General features: G+C 42.2%; 1 protein-coding gene across 2 annotated transcripts in view; it reads right to left on the reverse strand.

Annotated features, from left to right (window-relative positions):
* Window positions 1–18,682, reverse strand: part of SPRYD3 (SPRY domain containing 3) — a 51,718-nt gene that overhangs the window by 23,305 nt on the left and 9,731 nt on the right. For both annotated transcript variants that reach the window (XM_060763020.2, XM_060763021.2), the window contains exons 5-7: window positions 18,452–18,576; window positions 16,480–16,615; window positions 14,786–14,977 (exon numbers count right to left, since the gene is read on the reverse strand). In XM_060763020.2, the coding sequence (XP_060619003.1) occupies window positions 14,786–14,977; window positions 16,480–16,615; window positions 18,452–18,576 (453 nt within the window). The remainder of the gene's footprint in view (window positions 1–14,785; window positions 14,978–16,479; window positions 16,616–18,451; window positions 18,577–18,682) is intronic.

Here is an 18,682-nt window from a genome sequence, read left to right on the forward strand (position 1 = left end):
TCTCTTTTATTTATTTTCACATGTCCTTATAACTTGCATCATAATGCCCTTTCTTTTTTCAAATGTATACACCCAATTTGCTAGGAGAGGGGGTGTTTTAGACACAGCCCAATGAGTGCTCTTGACTGCCTCCAACTGATCCAGATAACCATGCCATGATTTAGTTGGGGGGTTTTTGGCACAAACACACACAAAGTGAATTAACTATCTCAGAATCAGAGAATCACCGAGTTGGAAGAAACTCCAAGAGCCATCCAATCCAATGTAATGTAATGTAATGTAATACAATGTAATGTAATGCAATATAATACTAGTAATTGTTTTTAAATGCGTAATGATTTTGTATTCTGTATATCTAAATTGTTGTAAACCGCTCTGAGTCGCCTAAGGGCTGAGAAGAGCGGTATACAAATAAAGTAAATAAATAAATTATAAATAAATAATAAACCCCATCCTATGAAGGAACAACACATCAAATCACCCCCTACAGATAGCCATCAAGCCACTCTTGTCAAAATGCATGTGCCCATGTCTTCAAAACCACCCTAAGATAGCGCAGGATACAAATAAAATTGTTGTTGTTGTTTTGTTGTTGTTACTTGTTGTTGTTGTTGTTGTTGTTGTTATTTTCTCCCATTTCTTCCAGAAAGTTCAGTGGGAGGAAATCTCTGTACAGTTAGAGCCAAGCAGAGCCATTACAGCAGGTCTAAGGATCAATAACCTGCCCCAAATGCCCAAAAAACAGAAAACGACTGATAATCCAACTCCTGGTTTTGGAAAAGTATTATCTTTAAATAAACTATTTAGAAGATTACTTAGCATTGCTGGAGTTGTCTAAGGAATCTGGTGGAACTAGAAGTCCAGGTGTAGTGCAATGATTCCCAACCTGTGGTCCGTGAACCACCAGTGGTCCCCAAAAACTAAAATATGGTCTGCGGCTTCACCGTTACTACACCATTGCAATCACAGCAACTGGTTCCATGAAACCCTTATAGTGCCGAGTCCATGGGGATGTTGGGAGGGGAGAGGCTGACTGCCCATGATGGGCATGACAACAAGCCTCCTGACTGCTGCTTCTCCTCCTCCTCCATTCCCATGTGGAGCCATTCCATGTGATGCCTTGAAGCGGGGCCACCTTGGTGTCTTTGTTTTTAGTTCCTGGAGTTATTTTGGGTGCTGATTTGATAGACCACATCAGCTCTAGATTATTAAATGTGCTTTTCTGTGAGTGAGAAGATGGTGACTACCAGATGGCATAGGTTCTGCATCAGAAACCAGAGCTGATGTGGTCTATCCAATGCAATTTCTGAATCAGCACCCCAAATAACCAAACCAAATCTAAAGTTGACCAAAAAATGATTCATAACCTTTTGGTACTAATGTTGGAAAGGGGTCCCTGGTCAAAGTGGTCCCTGGGAACCACTGCTCTAGTGCCACACTTTGCCCTGTGTTAGAGGAATCAATCTTGGTCAATTCCTCTGCAGAACCCTACATTGTCCGAAAAAAACCCATACAATGAGCTATGTGGATGGGTATCTTGCCTGAACAGACACATCATGCAGTTTTAGAACCTTGAACTACATAGTTCTGAACTTTTGATTTTGAAAAAAAAAGTTTCTAGCCCCTATCGAAGGTCAAATTAGAAAACATGCAAGCAATATCTAATTCCAAAAGACTGTTTCCGAGCCCCCTCACAATTACCAAAATCAAAATTACAAAGAAAATGTGCATGATCAATTCAGGTCATAGCACTCTATTATTCCCTGGCAAGTTGAGGGAGTTTTCTTTCCTGGAAAAATAAAGTGATGGTAAAAAGGCAGCCAGAGTGAAAGATATGATTGATCTTTCAAGGAAGCAATGAAACAGTCAGGAAGTTACTGTGGCCTGAAGAAGAACAGATTGTTAAGTAATACTACAAGGCTTGTTGCAGCTCAACCCACAGGATTTCAATAAGGAGTAGATTTTGCTGTTCTTTCCCTTGTGAAAACATGTGACTGCACATGTTAGTTTTTACTTTTGCTGGTGCCACTGTTAAATTAAATGGCAAGAGTTCCAAGAGAAAAGAGGATGTCAACTACACTAAAGCTGGCTCTGCTTCCTTCCTACAAGGCAGCATAAAGCCAAGATGGGCAGGTCCTCTAGCCCACCTTCTCTCTTCTGGTGTCAGGTCAGATCCTGCCAAGTTACAGCTTAATATCTCAGTACAGTTTTGCATGGAAAGAACCAATCTGTGGATTTGTTCAGTGTTTCAGAGACACACTGAAGAAGAGATTGAAGCATGGGTGATCGAAGCATGAAACCTGAGTGTTGCCATCACAGTGGCATTTCCCTCTTGAAGAAAACATCCTGGTGCCATCACACCATCAAGTTCAAATCTGAAAGCTGGTTAAGACAAAGGGGAGAAAGGGGGAGTGGGGTGGGGGAGAAGGGCTTCCAAGGCAGCAGGATGGCCAGGGGAAAGGAGATGGCTTCGGGCGACTCCAAGCCAGACGTTCAAAATTCCAAGACAACCATCTGGCAAGAGCAGACAAAAACCTTCAAGAGACACAGAGCAAATCCGGACCCACCTCCCACTCCGCCAGCGTGCCGAAAACCCATGCCCAGCCTTTGAAGAGTGGACCTTTAATAAACAATATATTAAAATTGTCCATGAGAAGAATTCAAGCTATGCAATTTTATTTTTCCATTAGACCAGGCGAATGAGGGGAAGGAGACAGGAAAGGGAGGAAGTTCACGTGGGTGAAACTGGCACTTCTACTTGCAAAACAGGAGGAGGAAAGAAGTAGCCCTTGGAACAGTGCTACCGATTTCAATTCTATGTATGCTTCAAAGCTTCATATGCAATATATAGCAATTAAAAGCTTTTACGAGGTATTTCTAGTGTCTCAAAATATCTCAGTCAACTTTAACGAGATCCCAGTCAGGCCAAGCAAGACATGGCACTCGGGTCAGGAAGGAACCTTGTCCTCCCACCTATTATCCTGGATCTCTTTGCCAAACTTGTACCCTCCCTTGAAACCATTAAGAGACCAAGTATTTGGGGCATGGGTTTCTGCCCAATAACATTCTAATTTTGGAAGTTTCTATTGCATGTATTAGTTTCCATTTGGGCCAGGCGACACAGACTAGAGTGGTCAACAACATTTACCACTACGCTCACTTGTTTCTTCACCATTGTATGCTTACTTAAGAGTCATGAGCAGCATGTCCATTTGTCCCTGCTAATTTTTTTAAAAGCCAAGCATTGCCAAATTTAACTGAGAACTGGCATCCATACAGGATGTTAAGAAACAGCAACTAGGTGTATGTTGCTTTGTGACATTAGGTACGCTTACCTGAGTGTACAGAAAATACATCCTCCAGTTTACAAAGGTGAAGAGGATATACACATACCTTGATGTATATTTGTGGGGTTACAGAAAAAGTAGCATGTTTCTCAGTGCTTTTCCATACAGTCATATAACTCAGAATATCAAGGCAGAAAATATAACAATATTTTGATCTGGGTGATCTGAGTCCACACTGCCTTATATTCAAAGCAGATATTATGGGATCAGGGCCGGCCCTAGGTAATTTTCAAGTGTAAGCAAAAAGTATTTTGGCGCTCCCCCCCCCCCCAAAAAAAATCACTGAATATATATATATATATATATCTCCAGAGGGAGAGAAGCAGCAGGAGGAACGAACACACACACACACACACACACAACACACACAGGCCTGGGCCAATTTTGGCTCTCCTCCCACAATTCGTAACAGCCAGATGCACCCCAAATCCAGCCTTTTTTCCCTGCCTGGATGTTGAAAGAAGGGAGAGGAGAGAAAGAAAGCAGTGGCTTGCGCGCCTCCCGCCTAGGAATTCCAAAGAGGCGCTGCTGGCTTGGGATTGGCTGCACTGCACTCTGAGCGGGTGTGGCTTTTGCCACTAGCTCAGGGGATTGATGAGGCCTCTTTTCCCGAGCACCCAGCAATGCCGGTGTGCATCCCTCTCCCGGCGTCGCCCCTCTTCCCCGCGCACTTCCTTTCTTCCTTGGCCTGCGAGGAGGAGGAGAGGAAGAAAACGCACGCTCACTTGTGAGAGAAGGAGAGCGAGCTACCTCTGGGTGTTGTTCGGGGCAGGGGTGACTCAGGAGCTCCTCAAGAGCGCCCCCCGAGACATGCGCTCTGAGCAAAAGCGTAATTTGCGTACCGCCTTCAGCCACCTCTGTGTGGGATTTTATTCAGCTGTGTGGAAGGGTCCTCACACACAATTCAGACTATTTGGGGTGCAGGAACTTTCTGAAACAAGATAATATTACCTGGAAGAGGACTCACTGAGGAGAAGTAACTATGCTGCATGAAATAATGGGGGGGGGGGGGGGATTAGGAGAAAGATAGTCACAGGATGGTAGACTGAATGTTTCCCACATTCAGGCCATCAAAGGAGAAAGATCTCAGATGTGTCTGGGGCAAAGGAAAGGAATGGAGTGAAATTAGTCATTTAAGTGTAGAAATAAAATTTGTCCTGTTGAATTAAACAGCAGGGCTGAAAATTGTGTAAGAATCATGTGGTCCTGTGCATATTTCATGGCGGCCAATAAAAGCTTGGGAGTTCTCCTAGATTCATAGCTGAGCCTGGAATCCCAGGTCTTGGCGGTGGCTAGGAGGGCTTTTGCGCAATTAAAACTTGTGCACCATTTGTGCCCATACCTTGGGAAGTCAGACTTGTCCACGGTAGTCCATGCTCTGGTTGCATCCTGAATAGACTACTGCAATGCACTCTATATGAGGGTTGCATTTGAAGACTCTTTGGAGCTTCAAGTGGCAGCCAGATTTCTCACCAGAGCAGGGTATAGGGAAAACACAACCCCCCTGTTACGCCAGCTCCACTGGCTGCAAGTCTACTACTGAGCACAATTCTAAGTGCTGGCTTTAGCCTATAAACGCTAAACTAGTGTTTCTCAACCTGGCGGTCAGGACCCCTGGGGGTGTCGCGAGGGGGTGTCAGAGGGGTCACAAAGACCATCAGAAAACACAGTATTTTCTGTTGGTCATGGGAAGTCTGGCCCAATTCCATCGTTGGTGGGGTTCAAAATGCTCTTTGATTGTAGATTAATTATAAATCACAGCAACTACAACTCCCAAATGACAAAATCAATCGCCTCCCAAAACCCTACAAGTATTCAAATTTGGGCGTATCAGATATTTGTGCCAAATTTGGCCCAGTGAATGAATATACATCCTGCATATCATATATTTACATTACGATTCATAACAGTAGGAAAATTATAGTTATGAAGTAAAAATTATTTTATGATTGGGGGTCACCACAACATGAGGAACTGCGTTAAGGGTTGAGAAGGAAGGTTGAGAAGGAAGATTAGGAAGGTTGAGAAACACTGCCCTAAATGGTTCAAGCCCAGCTTACCTGTCTGAACATATCTTCCTCTATCATCCACCTTGGAGGGTAAGATTGTCCGGAAAGGTCATGCTCTCAGTCCCACCTCCTTTGAGGCATGACTGGTGGGAATGAGTGGCAGGGCCTTCTCAGTGGTGGCCCCTCATCTATGGAACTCCCTCCGTAGTGCAATTAGATTACCTCCCTCTCTCCTGTCTTTCTGGAAAAACCAAGTCTTTGATCATCAATTGTAGCAGTGCAATAAGTTTCTTCATATTGATGTTATTGATAAATGGAACTACCCTGGATTATGATTTGGATTCTGTGATTTTAACTGATGTCTTAATAATTGATGTTTTAATTGGATTTTAATTGTATTTGTGTATTTTATGGACATATATGTATATGGCATCAAATAACGCTTGTAGTAAGTCCGCTCTGAGTCCCCTTTGGGGTGAGAAGAGTGGGGTACAAATGCAGTAAATAAATAAATAATAATAAATAATAATATCTCTGGTTGTACTGGTCCATTTAGTTTTCTTGGCAAGGATACTGGGGTGGTTTGCCGTTGCCTTCCCCAGGGATCACGCTTGGTCTGACCTCTCTGCCACGACCGTCCTGTCTTGGGTGGCCCTTCACAGTTTCACTCATGACATCATTGAGGTGCTCAAGCTCCAGTGCCACAACAAGGCGGTAACCCTTTGCTGGAGGGAGAAAATGTGGAGGCCGTGACAGACTTTGTATTTCTAGGTGCAAAGATTACTGCAGATGCAGACTATGGCCAGGAAATCAGAAGACGTTTACTTCTTGGGAGGAGAGCAATGTCCAGTCTCGATAAAAGAGTAAAGAGTAGAGACATCACACTGGCAACAAAGATCCACCTAGTCAAAGCCATGGTATTCCCCATAGTCACCTACGGATGTGAGAGCTGGACCTGAGGGAAGGCTGAGCGAAGGAAGATCGATGCTTTTGAGCTGTGGTGTTGGAGGAAAGTGCTGAGAGTGCCTTGGACTGCGAGAAGATCCAACCAGTCCATCCTCCAGGAAATAAAGCCCGGCTGCTCACTGGAAGGAAGGATACTAGAGACAAAGTTGAAGTACTTTGGCCACATCATGAGGAGACAGCAAAGCCTAGAGAAGACAATTATGCTGGGGAAAGTGGAAGGCAAAAGGAAGAGGGGCCGACCAAGGGCAAGATGGATGGATGGCATCCTTGAAGTGACTGGACTGACCTTGAAGGAGCTGGGGGTGGTGACAGCCGACAGGGAGTTCTGGCGTGGGCTGGTCCATGAGGTCACGAAGAGTCGGAAACGACTGAACGAATGAACAACAACAACAATAAATAATAATAAATTAAAATGGTGAGGGATGATGTGAGTTGCAGTGCAACATCATCTGGAGGGGCACACAATTCCTACGTGCTAATCTCAATCAAATGGCTAACCACAGGCAAGGAATAGAGGAGATATCCACCACTTTTTCCCCCTGCCCTATGGGGAGGTGAGACATGCACTGCTTGTGAAAAATGGAGAGGTATCTTGCTTGACTCTCCTGGCTTTTTGTGAAGTAGATCCAAGAAGAATCTCCTGAGCCATCTCCCTCAGACCATTTAGCCCAAAACTGCCTCTCAACCAGATTACATAAAGTTATAGTCAGACGCACAATCATGAATAAGAAATTCCACCCCAAGCCCTTCCTGGTGGCACTTACTTCAAACCATAGTTTATAAGGGAAACCTTCCAGCGGATGCAGGCAAGGACACCCTGGCCAAGGAAGAGCTTGTCCAAGACAAACAGGTGAACCTCTCAGATAAGCATTTGCAGGCCTCGCTCTCTGTGCCAGGCACATGAACCTGATGCTGGGCCAGTGGAGGCTAAAGGAACTTCAAAAATTAAAAGCACACACATTTACTGGCGGAGTCCAAGTGCAGGCAAGGCAAAAGCAACACTGCGGGCTGAGGGGCAAAATGTTCTTAATCTGCTTTGAGCTTAATTCCTCTTGCAGCTGTTTCATGGAGGACTGCACAGAAGCAAAGGACTGGGTCCACTGCAGCTTGAAGCCAAGGCTGAGGCATTGTTATCACCTTGTTATCATAATCCTACTCAGTGGCAAAAAGTAGGAGCCTGTCTACATGTGCAAACGATGCCAGCATAAGTTCTGACAGAATCATGACAATAGATTTCGCTCTGGGCCAGAGTGAAGAGAAAAGGGGCCAGGGGACAGTAACATCTTGTCTCCTGTGCTATGCTAATAATATAATATAATATAATGTATATTTCATTATTTTAATATATTATATCATATTATACAATATATTATATCCTTAAGGTCAGTTCAGGCAACGCTACATTTGAGTGTGAAGCTAAGCCTGAGTTCTCTTGTTGTGTATACATTATATTATATTATATTAATATAATATATCTCCCTCTTGGGGAGATGGTTGGCAGGGTATAAAAATAAAGTTATTAGTATTAATATATCATTATATTATATTAAAGCTGCCAACCCCAGCTTCTGCCAACCTAGCAGTTCGAAAACATGCAAATGTGAGTAGATCAATAGGTACCGCTCCGGTGGGAAGGTAATGGCGTTCCATGCAGTCATGCCAGCCACATGACCTTGGAGGTGTCTACGGACAATGCCGTCTCTTCAGCTTAGAAATGGAGATGAGCATCACACCCCAGAGTCGAACACGACTGGACTTAATGTCAGGTGAAAAACCTTTACCTTAATGTAATATAACATATTGTATATACATATAATATTTATAATATTATAATGTAATACAATATAATACTACTAATAATAATACAATATTATAATTATATATTTTAATACATGTAATATTTTATATTATATGTAATATTACTAATAATATTACAATATAATAGTATAGTGCAATATGGTAATATATAATACTGATATTGTACTATGCTAATAATATAATACATTGTGTGTGTCGACAATGACAAAAAACCAAGGACAATTTTTTTTCAAGTTTTTCTAATTGCCTTACATGAAGACTTCCACTTCTTTACGATAAACTTAATTCTTGCAGGGAACTTTTTGTAATAGATGGTGCTTTCTAAAAATATTGTTTTTCATCTCCAGCACAAACACTCTTGCCACTCACTTCCCCTCCATTTTATTCTCTGCAAGTAAACACTTAGCATAGATGCAAAAAAAAAAAAACCCACCTTGCTGTTTTAACCCTGTATTTCATTATTTAGAGGCATTTTTTCTATGTGAGCCAGCTGGTTGAACCAGCCACTTTTGATTCCTTTTTGCGAGGAGGAAACTAGTGTTATCCATTGATACTTTAAAGTAGTGGTTCCCAATCTGTGGTCCATGGACCACCAGTGGTCCGCAAGAACTAAAATATGGTCCACGGACTCTCTGTTACTACACCGTTACAACGCCCCACAGACCACACCCCTTTCCTTGTGGCCATGGCAAGGAGGCGCGAGGAAGTCATTAGGGATAGTTTCTTGGGTCAGACCAGGCTGTGGCGCAGCTAGTTAGTAGCTAGCTGCATTAAATCACTACTGACTGAGAGGTCACAACCTTCATATGTTTCTGTATCATGCTCTCAAGAGACAAAAATAAAGTAGACTTTGTTAAAAGTAACGTATCTGGTTTACTCACAACCTTCATATATTCAGCATACAGGTACTTCAAAACCTAACTGTAACTGGAATGACAAGTTATATACCTGCATGCTGAATACAGGTACAGTTTAATAGCTGAAAACCCAATTTGCCAAAGTAAAACCCTTAAAAGTTTTCTCAGGTTTCGAGAGATTCTGCCTTACATGCCAGTTGGTAAAGTACAGCTTTCATAAAATGTAAAATGTGATTCTAATTGTATTGTTTATATGTCAAATGCATACTGAAAACTGTCCAGTTACTTATTGAACTGAAAAACAAGATACATTAAGTTAAAGAACAAGTAAAACCATCATTCAGTGTCATGGTCATGAGATTACAAACATTTGTCTAAATCAAGACATGGGCAAACTTCAGCCCTCCAGGTGTTTTGGACTTCAACTCCCAGAAATCCCAGCCAGCTTGCCCGCTGTTAAGAACTGTGGGAGTTACAGTCCAAAACACCTGGAGGGCCAAAATTTGCTCATGCCTGATCTAAATGAAACTAGGAAGTTGTAATGGAGAGGAAGTAGTGTACACAACAGGCAGATGATGGACAAGAAAAAAACAATATATAGAGTGGAGCTGACCTAAAGCAGGCAACTCAGAATCTCAGTTAAGCCAAATAAATGAACATAGAGCCACAACCTTTGGCTCGTGGGCTGACCTCCAGTTACCATTTCAGTCTGGTGGAACAATTGGCTCTCAAGAAAAAGTCTGGAATGTTTGCTTGGCACATCCTGAAGCCACACTTTATATATGCTCCTTGTCTGCCAAACGCCAGATACAGAAGACAGCTTGGGATGAGCTCTAGTAAGGTTTCTGACGGAAAGGACTTACAGTTTCTTTAGTCACGTGTGGGTCTGCTTTATCCCCAGACAGAAAGCTCAGGAGGCTTCCATGATTCAAGGCATCAGGGCCAGAACAAATGCTACTGTCACCACAGAGTCTCCTGCACACGTATCACTAGGAAACTTTTCAGAATGGAATTACCCACTGGCTGCAGATCCCATGCCTCATCTGTTAATTCTGCCTCTCTCCAAATCTTGGGGTTACACAAAGTTACATACCAGAGGAAAGTGGACAAAACGTGGCCCTCCAGAGCATTGAGTTCCACTTCCAGCAGCCCTAGCCAGGATGATCAAGGGCAAGGGATGGTGGAAGATGCCACACATCCTTTAACAGGGAAAAGTATTTGTCTCAGGCTTCCTCATATTTACTTAATTTGGGGAACCCACAGACCTACAGACTTAGATCGTCCACTGATCTGCTCCTGATGCCCAGGAAATACAGAGTCAAATAGTTGGGAAAAGAGTGCAAGGGCCATGCAGTATAACTTACACAGGAATGTTCAACTAAAGCACTTCTGTAAGATGCCCATCTTGTGAGGGCTGGCAAATGTGAATAAGCAGAATAAATAGAAGCTTTACCACAGTATTTAAACCAAGATATATTCTGCTGTATAATAAAATGTCACTCAGGCTTGTGAAACAAATAACAGCATCTTTACTTTGGTTCAAAAGTTCAAACATGGTAACAATATATACATCCGTCTCTTTGAATTCAAGCAGGAAACAGAGGAATAAAATAGTCTTTTTAAATAGTCTTTGAAATAAGCCTCATGCCATAAAAAGATAAGTCTTCAAGATAGTTGGCAGCCAGTACTATCTCTTCACTGTCCAAAGTGAGAACATATGGAAGAATGACAGTTAGAACCGTTAGTCTCAGCAGCCAGCCAGAGGCAGCAGCCAATCAGAACCCTGGCCTTGGTTGCTGAGACCAACGGTTCTAACTGTCATTCTTCCATATGTTCTCACTTTGGACAGTGAAGAGATATTGCTGGCTGCCAACTTTCTTGCTGACACATTTCTCTCCAGTTAATCCACCATATCATGGCGTCCTTTTTCAAATCTTCACACATCCAACCTCTGTTTAAAGACTGCCAAAGAAGGAAAGTCAACCAACGTTCGAGGCAGTCTATTCCAACTTGGAGTAAGGATGTTCTTCCAACTCAATGTCCACAGGGTCTAAGGACTGATCTCATGAGATGCTATGCAAATACTAAGATTAACTATATGAATATGCTCAAAACGCACAGGAATTTTCACATTGTCCAGTTCACAGGCTGCACATTACCAATTTGCTCCCCAACATGGATATATTATTTCCAAGAACGACAGCGTGACTCTGTCAAGAAAGGGGAGAGGAACTTGGTGTTCTTAAAAAGAAGAGCTGCAAGATTTCCCAATACACAACAGGAAACTTGCTATCTTGGGGAAAGGTGCCAAAGGGTTCCATTAAACCTACTGTGGAAAGGACAAAATGTAACCAATCTGAGAATTTTAAAGTTTCCACTTCCACCTCATCCTCACTCCATGCTATTTTATCTAACCTACAACAGGCAACGGAATAACTTAGTTTTCAAAATCAGACACTCTCTCTCTGTAAAATTTCTATCAAATGAAGCTGGAGAAACATCTGGCTGAGATGGTGCACGGCCAGGAGTGGTAACAGCCAAGACCAACAGACATGTAAGAAACATTTCGGGTGGGGTGAGATGCTGACTTTCTGCACCCTCACAAAACCCAGAGGCTGGTTTCCTGTAGAGAGCTCCTCTATCAAATTTCTGAGAACTACGGTTTTTATTCTCCAGAAGAAATCAAATCTAATATGATTCTGGACCTCATGGAGACAGTTAGGAAAGGACAGGAATCATGCAGCCTTTCCTCATTTGTCAGGCTGCAAACCCCATTAGCTTTAGTCATGTAAATCAATTGGTGCAAAGATAATATTGGATTTAAGCTGCACTGGTTCAAATAATTCAAGAGATGGAAATCCCACATTATTTGAGTGTGTACTCAAATAACCCAGTTCAAAGCAGATACGTGATATTTTCTGCCTTGATATTCTGGGATATAAGGCTGTGTGGAAAGGCCCTCCATTGCACAGACTTCACTAAAATGGTTGGTCCAGGATGACCCTTCCAGGTGGCTTCCTCTGGAGTAATACTCCCTTCCCAAGGAAGCCAGAAAGACACATTCCCTCCTGTTCTGACATCCACAGGAGCAAGCGTCTTAGGAGGAGGCAGATTCAGAATATGTAAAAGAAGAGTGACAGTGAAGAAGCAAGAGATGGCATTTACTGAGTCACCAAAATACCAGCTGTCAATCTGGCAACGCTACAAATGACAGGCATCCAAGAGTCCTGTTCACCAGCAGTCTTGCTCAGGTCTTGTAAACCTTGCGGCAAGTGTGATTTCTTTGACTGGGTTAATCCACAAGTAACAAGCTCTTCCTCTTTTCCCATTTTCCCCAGTAATATCATCTTTTCCAATGAGTCATGTCATTTCAAAATGTTATGACACTTTAGTCATTTTTGCTTTGACAGAGTATTCAAACTTAATTTGCTCCCAGGACCCCTTTAACACAAACTCTCACTCCCCAAAAATTCAGTTTATCTCACTTCCCACATTCCTCCCTACTGCTCCGAAGGTTAAGAAAAGACAGCATATTCTGTTAATCCACTGGGATTTCAGCAAATCAGCTTCGCAGGTTGCCAAGAATCAATTTGAGATCACAGAAGGCAGGAAAAATGAACAGAGAGGATATGTCTCAGGGCCCTTCCAAACAGCCATATAACCCAAAATATCAAGGCAGTTTATCTATAGTATCTGTTTTGAACTGGATTATCTGAGTCCACACTGCCATATAACCCAGTTCAATGTGGATTTTATACAGCTGTGTGCAAGGGACCTCAGAGAGCCATTATACAGGCAGCCGGTAGCCCAGGGATTCCATCAAGGCTCCTCAAAGGAGCTTCCAACCTGGCCTCCAAGCCCCTAACCTTCTCAGTACCTCTGCAAAAGGGAGGAATAGAGCAGGTGCAGGCACAACCCAGTTGCATTTTGCATTTCCAGTGTGTTCTGTGCAATGTGAGTCTCCAGTCTCAAAACAAGCAAGGAAGGTGGAGAGCCAAAAGCTCAGATCTGCCACAAAATCAATGCCAAACTATTTTTGTCAGAGTTGGGTTGAGAAGTTTTTGTAGCTTCACATCATCACTTTTATAAGCAGCCATCATTTCATGGAGCGTTGCACTTCAAAGAGATCAGCCCCTGGACATCCCATCCTGTCCCCCCTTGCTCTCTCAAGAATACTTCCCCACCACCATGTTTTGGTGCTGCAGGTTACTCTGGACCGTGCCCTGACTTACAAGAAGCACTGCTTGACTATAAAGCAAAACGTGGGTGCTAGAAATAATATCATACAAAAACTGACTGGCACAACCTGGGGATCACAACCAGACACAATGAAGACATCTGCCCTTGCACTTTGGTACTCTGCTACTGAGTACGCATGCCCAGTGTGGGACACATCTCACCATGTTAAAACATGGTGACATTTCTGGCCCATCCCCTGTTTGTATATCAGCCTGCACGCCAATGCCTTTAATCAAGAAATAGCCTTCTAAGCTCTACAGAAATATTAACAGGAACACCTCAGCAAGCGAGAGTCCAAAAGTGGCAGGCTAAACCCTCAAAACCTCAATCCCTAGCTGATACTGAATGAGAGACTTCCTCCTGGGCACTCAGAAGACTGGGCGACTTGGAAGGCACTGAACAGATTGTACTCTGGCACCATGAGATGCAGGGCCAACCTTAAGATATGAGGCTACAAAGTGGAGTCCGCAACATACGAGTGTGCAGAAGAGCAAACACAGACCACTTTCTATAATGCAGTCTGAGACCAGCCACATGCACAATGGAGGACCTTCTTATAGCAGCACCAGAGGCACTCCGAGTTACCAGCTACTGGTCAAAGGACGTTTAGCATAATGCCAAGTTTTTTAACTTTGTGTTTTTAAATACATTGCAACTGTACCAATTCGCTTCTGACACAATAAACAAATACCATGTTTTGAACAACAAGAACTTTAAAAATAATAGGACGGGCACATATTCAGGTATACACCCACATAATAACATATTTAAAACAAAAAGCAGAAATACACCCAGGTTACAACTCATGGTCCAGCAAAGAGAAAGACATGAGTGCTACACACTCTAGGGCTCTAGGGCAGTAAATGACCTTGGAGGGCATACGGCCCTCCAAGGTCATTTACCCAACCCTCACTCAGAGTCAACTTAAGTCTGAAATGACTTGAAAGCACACAACAACAAGAACAACAACAATAATCCGATCTCATCAGCCAAAAGCAGGCCCACACTTCCCATTGAAATACTAATACATTTATATTTGTTTTAATTATTGTATTGTTTTAAAGTTTTTGCACTACAAATAAGATATGTGCAGTATGCATAGGAATTTATTCATGTTTTTGTTTTCAAATTATAATCCGGCCTCCAACTGTGACCTGGCCCTTTGTTTAAAAGGTTTGAGGACCCCTGCTCTATATCCCAAGACTGCAGAGGTTATCTGCTTTCCCATAGGACAGGGATGGGAAATACAGCGTCCTCCCGATATGGTAGGATAGCACATCCCTCACATTGTCTATGCTGACTAGGGATGATTGGAGTACAGACAAAATATTTTAACACATTTACAGAGAGAATGCATCTGGAACATGGCCATACAGCCCAGAAAACTCACAGCAACTCAGTGATTCCAGCCATGAAAGCCTTCATCAACAAATTTACATACATATATATGCCTTGAGTCCCTATATCAGGAGAAGGGCTTCCCCAAAGCACAAGTGCTCGACCAGAGTCGTCTGGCATGTTCCACCCCTCCCAGGTGATGCTCACTCACTGTGCCGCAGACTTTTACATCATGCAGTCGGCCCCACTCGTCCTCATAGCTGTCGACCATCATGACGCTGTCATCTTCCTCCTCGTTGCCAAGCTCTGCATGGAGATAGAGCCGGACCTCTTCCCCCAGCGAGTGCATCCCCACGGCTGGGAAGAGCCCCTCTGGGGAAAGTGGCATGATAGTTGAGCCCACCTGTGAGAGGAAGCCAATAAATAATTGCTGCATTTATTCTGTATAGACTGGTATAGTGCAATGGCTATGAAATCTATGTACCAATTACACAGAATAAAGTAGCAGAGTGAGTTGGCAGACTTTATGGGCAATACCACTTTGGACTGCAGGTGGAATCTTCCCATACAACCAAATTAAAAAGACTGAATTTAGAAAACTATCAAGGTGGGGCAAAAGGTACTGCACAGATCTCTTCTTGATATATTTAACTGCCTTTATACAAACAAGGGATTTTTTTAAATGGCGAAGATCTTAAAAATGCAGTTCCGCTTGTAGTCCAGATTGGCACAATCCATAATTCTGCTACCATGTTCTGCTTAACTTTCTCTAAAGTGTCTGTAATGGGGTTTGCAAGCCTTGAGTTAAACTTGCCCCCAGTCATGAAATGACAAAGCCACCCCAGGGAAACCTCTGAAGTGAGACTGGGGCACGCATTCACAATGTTGTCTATGCTTTGCTTTCCATGCCTGGGATTCAGGGACAGAGTTCATTTGTAACATTTCCCAAAAGTCATCCCATGAACACATGGAGCACAGAGCTAATAGCTCGTGACCCTTCAAATGCTAGATCGCTGTGAGCTTTCTGGGCTGTATGGCCATGTTCCAGAAGCATTCTCTCCTGACGTTTCACCCACATCTATGGCAGGCATCCTCAGAGGTTGTAAGGTTTGTTGGAAACTAGCCAAGTGGGGTTTATATATCTGTATACTATATACTTGACGTAAACAAACAAGAGTTCTTAAGGTCTATATTTATGACTCTGTTCCTTTACGTGTTTCTCCCCCGCAAACAATTTACTCCATCCCTATCTCGTCCTGATTTTAGTATTTTTAGTATCTTAGTTTTTATCTTGCACATGCGGTCTGCTCATTGTTATGTTATTTTATTTTACTGTGTATGATTTTGCTTTATCATCTTTACACTCATATGTTGTATGCATTTTACTGTGTTGTTACTGTGTTTTGGTTTTACTTTATTGTAATATGCTATTGGGCTTGGCCTCATGTAAGCCGCCCCAAGTCCCCATTAGGGAGATGGTGGCGGGGTATTAAATAAAGTTGTTGTTGTTATTATTATTATTTCTCCCACCCTAGACATTCCACAGATATATAAATCTCACTTGTCTGGTTTCCAACAGACCTCGCAACCCCTGAGGATGCTTGTCATAGATGTGGGCAAAACATCAGGAGAGAGTACTTCTGGAACATGGCCACACAGCCCAGAAAACTTACAGCAACCCAGTGATTCCAGCCATGAAAGCCTTTGACAACACCTTCAAGTTGAATTACAGCTCTCACCTTCTTTCTGCACTTATTATGTTGGCCAAGGTTGATGGAATTTGCATTTCAACGCAATCTAGAAGGCCACATACTTCCCCGTGTCTGCTCTAACAAAACCCAAACACACATAATTGCTACATGATATGTCTTCAGACATTTTTTTAAAGGAAGTGTCAGAGCTCACCCTCTTCCCATTTTTGGTGAAGAAAATCTGGGCTGTCTGGACTTCAAAAGACACTGGCTCAATGCCGCAACCAATCTGGTCCCCGGAGCTACATTTTGTCCCAAACTGACGTCCCTTGGCTCGGCCGTTGTAAAGCCTGGATGGACAAATGCAGAGGGAGAGCTTTAAAATAAGTTTTAAAAGAATATAAAATGTCTTATCATGCAGCCTTGGTATGAGACGCAAAACTAGCACTATAACAAGACCATGATGTTGAAAAAATCCTTTGATCCTATAAGAGTCCATAAATGACACAAAGTATAGTTCTCATAATAAGAAGGGGCAGGATGGGGGCATAAGTTATCTTCCCTGGATCCTCAAGTGTGATGGTTAAGTGCTGACGTCAGAAAAACGGAAGAGGCAAGCCACCCAAAGTGGCTTCCATAGTAATAAGGCCACAGCAAAGGTGAGACTTTTCATTTCAGAGGATAATATAATTGGCTCCTTTCCTCACAACACCCAGAAATACAGCAAAGGTTAGAGCAGTGGTTCCCAACCTGTGGTCCATGAATTATTAGTGGTCCGCAAGAACTAAAATATAGTCCACGGTCTCACCAAAACTACACCATTACAACAAGAGAAACTGTTATTATTATGCCATCATCATTACTGGTATATTGTTATATTATTATTATTATTATTATTATTATTATTATTATGCCATCACAATTACTGGTATATTATTTTTATATTATACTATATTATACTATTATTATACCATCAACATTAAAGTTCGACCTCTAGAAGATACCAGGAAGTCAAAACAACATTTTATTCTTTCATATATTTTATTTTATTTTTATTTTCTTCTTTTTCTGCTTCTCTTTTCTCTTTGTCTTTTTTCTTATTTTTATTTCTATTCTCACTCTTTTTGTTTTCTATCTTTTTGCTCTATTCTATTATTTTAATTGTAAATGAAATATTTAATAAAGATTATTCAAAAAAATTATATTATTATATTTATTATATTTATTATTATATTTGTTTTTATAGATATTATTGTTCTTTTATATTACATTTTTAATGTTGAATTGTTTTGAATTGTTTTTATAATTTGTTTTAACTGTACCTTGTTATTGTTATGGCATCGAATTGCTACCGAATGTGAACCGCCTTGAGTCACCTCTGAATGAGAACGGCGGTATACAAATATAGTAAACAAACTGGTCTTGCAAAACCCACTTATAGTGCCAAGGCTTATTAAATGTGGTTTTCTGTGGATGAGTAGATGGTGACTACTAGATGGCATATGTTCTGTATCAGAAACTAGAGCTGATGTGGTCTATCCAATGCAATTTTCTGACTCAACACCCCAAATAACCAAACCGAATCTAAAGTTGACCAAAGACTGATTCGTATCCCTTTTGGTACTAATGTTGGAGAGTGGTCCCTGGTCAAAGCCGTCCATGATCAAGTGGTCCCTGGTTTAAAAAAGGTTGGGAACCACTGGATTAGAGAAAGGGTTCTCAAACCTTGATCTTTCAGGTGCTTTGGACTTCAACGCCCAGAATCTCTGGTCACTGGTAAGCTGGAAGGGGTTTCAAGGAACCGAAGTCCAACACATCTAAGGACCAAAGAGACCTTTCTTTCAAGTTCTCTCATTTAAGGTCTTGTAAGTGCTCACTGTCACCCCAACTGAGACGGCAGCCACAGGAGGCAAAGCAAAGTCATGAGGCAAAGCAAAAGCGGTTGAGTGTCAAATTTCTGAAGAAAGCTGAAGCCTATCCTCTTGTTTTCAAGTATACAAACATCTCCACATGTGCACCAAAGGTGCTACAAGGTCCCTTTGATACTGATGCAGACTAACATGGCTATGTCCTTGAATTCCAACACAGCTAATAGTGAGAGATGACAGGAAATACAGTATGTACCACTTCCTGATTCTGTCCCATTCTTACTCTTAGATTTTACGCAATGGGAGCTATGCACTCACTTGCCATCATCTGCATGGTAAGCAACTGAATCGGGTAGCCATCCGGGCAGATGGTCCAGACTATAGTACTGGGGCACCAGTCCCACTGCAATGGTCCCTCGCACACCACTGTCCACAATGGATACCTGAAACAAATTTGAATAACAAACAGACAGAGATTTTAAAAACTCAACATATTATAGGAGTCAAGACATACATATTTCTGTATTACAAATGTGTTATGGGGAAAGT

This window comes from Anolis sagrei, chromosome 2, assembly GCF_037176765.1.
Source record: "Anolis sagrei isolate rAnoSag1 chromosome 2, rAnoSag1.mat, whole genome shotgun sequence".
In the NCBI taxonomy this organism is placed as follows: Eukaryota; Metazoa; Chordata; class Lepidosauria; order Squamata; family Dactyloidae; genus Anolis; species Anolis sagrei.